Raw genomic sequence first — 3,214 nt, forward strand, 5'->3', positions numbered from 1 at the left:
CGCCATTGCCCCAACCCAATCACCTCCTGCCAAATAATATAATATACAATAAAAGCTCTCATAATAAAAACTCTAACAATATATAATAAAAGCACTCACAGTGTATCTATCATAAAATACAATTTGTAATAAATTTACAGTGTATCTACAGTACAATACAATATACAATAAATTCATTTAGAATAAATAATATTCCGCGCTACAACACAACAATAATAAGTTTTAATTATATTTAATATACAAGACTGATGCTCCTTACGTGTTACACAATGTCAGGCATCCATTTCCCACTACTATTCAAATTTCAAATTTACCCCACTAATCACAAACACCACCATTGCACGTACCCCCGCAACCCCAGCACCACGGGAGGTCAATCTTGTAATTACGAAAATAACAAGCCAATCACGAGGTCCTTTGATTTTTTATTTGTTTAAACAGTTGCAGGTGGAATTATAGAACCAGGTCCACATAAAAAAACTACCTGCAAAATCAGGAGGAAACCTGCCATTTCCGAGTCTACATGGCTTGAGAAATCCACGTCAGCAACACCATTTTCCCCTATAAATTGTAAAAACCCCATCCATTTGAGCCAGTCCATCAGTCTCCACACTCCTCCTTGAAAGAACTGTCTCTATGAGTCTCCTTTAATCTCCTTCAAATTTCTAACCGTAGCAGTCGATTTGTATCTCGCCGGAGAAATGAATATTCCGGCGATGACTTATTCTAACTCTATACGCAATGTCCGCGTTTCCGACCATCGCCGTCATGTCTTACACGAAAAGACCCAAAGCTAAAACCCATCGTCCTCTCTTGCATAGTCTCCAAGTTTTACTTTTGTTCTTCTAGATTTTTCTTTTGATCAAATTTTGGTAGATTAACTCATTTGCTCAGGGCTTTGAGTGGGGTTCTTTTTTTGTGAAAAGGGAGATAATATTGGTAGCTTAGCAGAGGAGGTTTAATTTTAACCAGCACGCATTGATTTTTCATGAAAACGTACAAAGCAAGGTTTATCAGGATCAGAATGAATCATTGATGATTAGGCGGTCACTGTCTAAGGAAGCAAATCTATGAGAGCGGCTAGGTAGCTCTGAATATGGAGCAGCTGCAGAACTGACCAGGAGAAAGTGTTTAAAACTCCATAGCAATCAATACTTATTAACCTTCATTCTCTGTTATGCCTTTCCCTATGAAGATCCAACCAATAGATATCGATTCTCAGGCACCAGTTCGAGCTGAACCGGCTAAACCGGTTCTGAAATCGCGTCTGAAGAGACTCTTTGACCGGCAGTTACCAAGCGTGCTGAGGATTTCCTCTGTGGACAAACCACCTAGCAGTATTGAAGTTCAGTATGGGGTTAACAGTAAAGATGAGCAGTTCGAGCCAAGCTCGGTTTGTTTGGCTAAAATGGTGCAGAGTTACATTGAGGAATCCAACGACAAGCCATTTCGTGGCCGCCACCGCTGCAATTGCTTCAACGGAAATGGCAACGACAGCTCCGATGATGAATTTGATGTATTTGGTAATGGTTTCGGGGAATCTATGGGTACAGCTCCTTCTGGCGACGCCTGTGATTTTCTCAAGGTAATTAAATAACAAAATAAGATCATTTCTTTCAATTTTCTGAAATAAATCTTCAGAGAGCTAAAATGGTGATGTCTTCGCTTGGTGTTTAAAAATGGCAGAGTTTGATTCCTTGTGCGAGCGTTGCCGAGAGAAATCTTCTAGCAGACACTGCAATGATTTTGGAGAAGAACAAGAACCACAAACAGAAAGATGATTTTTTGAGGAAGATGGTAGCCGATGGATTAACATCTCTCGGCTACCATTCCTCAATTTGCAAGTCTAAATGGGACAAATCCCCCTCTTTCCCTGCCGGTACGACTACAATTCCTTCCCTGTTTTTTTTTTTTTTCCAGTCTACAACTCAAAAAGAAAATTGTTGATTTTATTTTAATTTTGTTCTTTGATCAGGTGAATACAAGTACGTGGATGTGATAATTGAAGAAGAGAGATTGATAATCGATATTGATTTCAAATCGGAATTTGAAATAGCGAGATCGACTGGGGCCTACAAGGCCATCCTGCAATCGTTGCCGTATATCTTCGTCGGAAAATCAGATCGGCTTGGACAGATCGTGTCGGTCGTATCGGAGGCAGCCAAACAGAGCTTGAAGAAGAAAGGCATGCATTTTCCTCCTTGGAGAAAAGCCGAGTACATGCGTGCTAAATGGCTCTCACCTTATACCAGACTAAATGAAAACGTTTTGAATAACAACAGCAACAAAACTGAAGGGCAAAACGAGAAGTCCTTGGAGATCAGTGACGATTGCTGTGGAGAGTTTGAGCTGATTTTTGGAGAGGATACCCCGACGTTGGATTCCGAGTCGTTAATTTCTTCGCCGAATAAAATTTCGGACGAGGATGAAAAAAAGGTGGAGACAGTGGCGTGGCAGCCACCGGCGGTGAAACCGAAAGGCGTAGAGAGAGGATCCAGGATGGTGACTGGATTAGCTTCTCTCCTTAAGGAGAAACCATAAAAATTTTTGGATTTTTTTATTTTTCTGAGGCTTAAAAAATAGGAAAAAAAATATCAGTGCTATATATAAATATGAATATATCTTTTTTTTTCTTTTGTTTTTCGAGATGATGGGTTGTGTAATATCTGAGGCAGGTGAATCCACCGTCGATGTAATAAAAAAACAATTATGTAAATACTAGAAATCAGAAAAAAATACTAAAAATATTAAAGCACCTGAGGAACCTCGTTACTCTAAATGTCAGGCACTATTAGAAGTTTGGGGGTGGCATATCCATTTCCATTAGGTACTGTTTCCAAAAAGGGAACAAAGGAGGATGAAGCTTTCCATTAGGGTTTTTTTTTTAAACAGAACTTATCTTTCTAGGCAAATTACTTTTTAAAATGTATTTATTTTATCAATTTTCTTTAAGAAATATTGCAGGAGTGGAGGTGCCTGGGGGTTGTTGCTATTGTTGTCGATGATGACGGCAGTGGCTCGTGGAGTCTCGGACTCCGCGGGAGTGGAGGTGCCTGGGGGGTGTTGTTATTGTTGTCGATGATGACGGCAATGGCTCGTGGAGTCTCGGACTCCGTGAGGGAGGAGGCAAAAATAAAACTTCACTAGAATGGCGTGATATTCTCTTTAGCTTTCCATGTTTAAAGCTTTTTTATTGGTCTAGCACTACTCCACC

General features: G+C 40.0%; 1 protein-coding gene across 1 annotated transcript; it reads left to right on the forward strand.

Annotated features, from left to right (window-relative positions):
* Positions 1 to 576: 576 nt before the first annotated feature.
* On the forward strand, positions 577 to 2,779 carry LOC105127700 (uncharacterized). The gene is made up of 3 exons (XM_011029084.1): positions 577 to 1,585; positions 1,687 to 1,879; positions 1,976 to 2,779. The coding sequence occupies exons 1-3, from the start codon at positions 1,178 to 1,180 to the stop codon at positions 2,539 to 2,541; spliced, it is 1,167 nt and encodes a 388-aa protein (XP_011027386.1). The 5' UTR covers positions 577 to 1,177; the 3' UTR covers positions 2,542 to 2,779.
* Positions 2,780 to 3,214: the final 435 nt, after the last annotated feature.

Source organism: Populus euphratica, unplaced genomic scaffold, assembly GCF_000495115.2.
Source record: "Populus euphratica unplaced genomic scaffold, PopEup_1.0 scaffold1.1, whole genome shotgun sequence".
Classification (NCBI taxonomy): Eukaryota; Viridiplantae; Streptophyta; class Magnoliopsida; order Malpighiales; family Salicaceae; genus Populus; species Populus euphratica.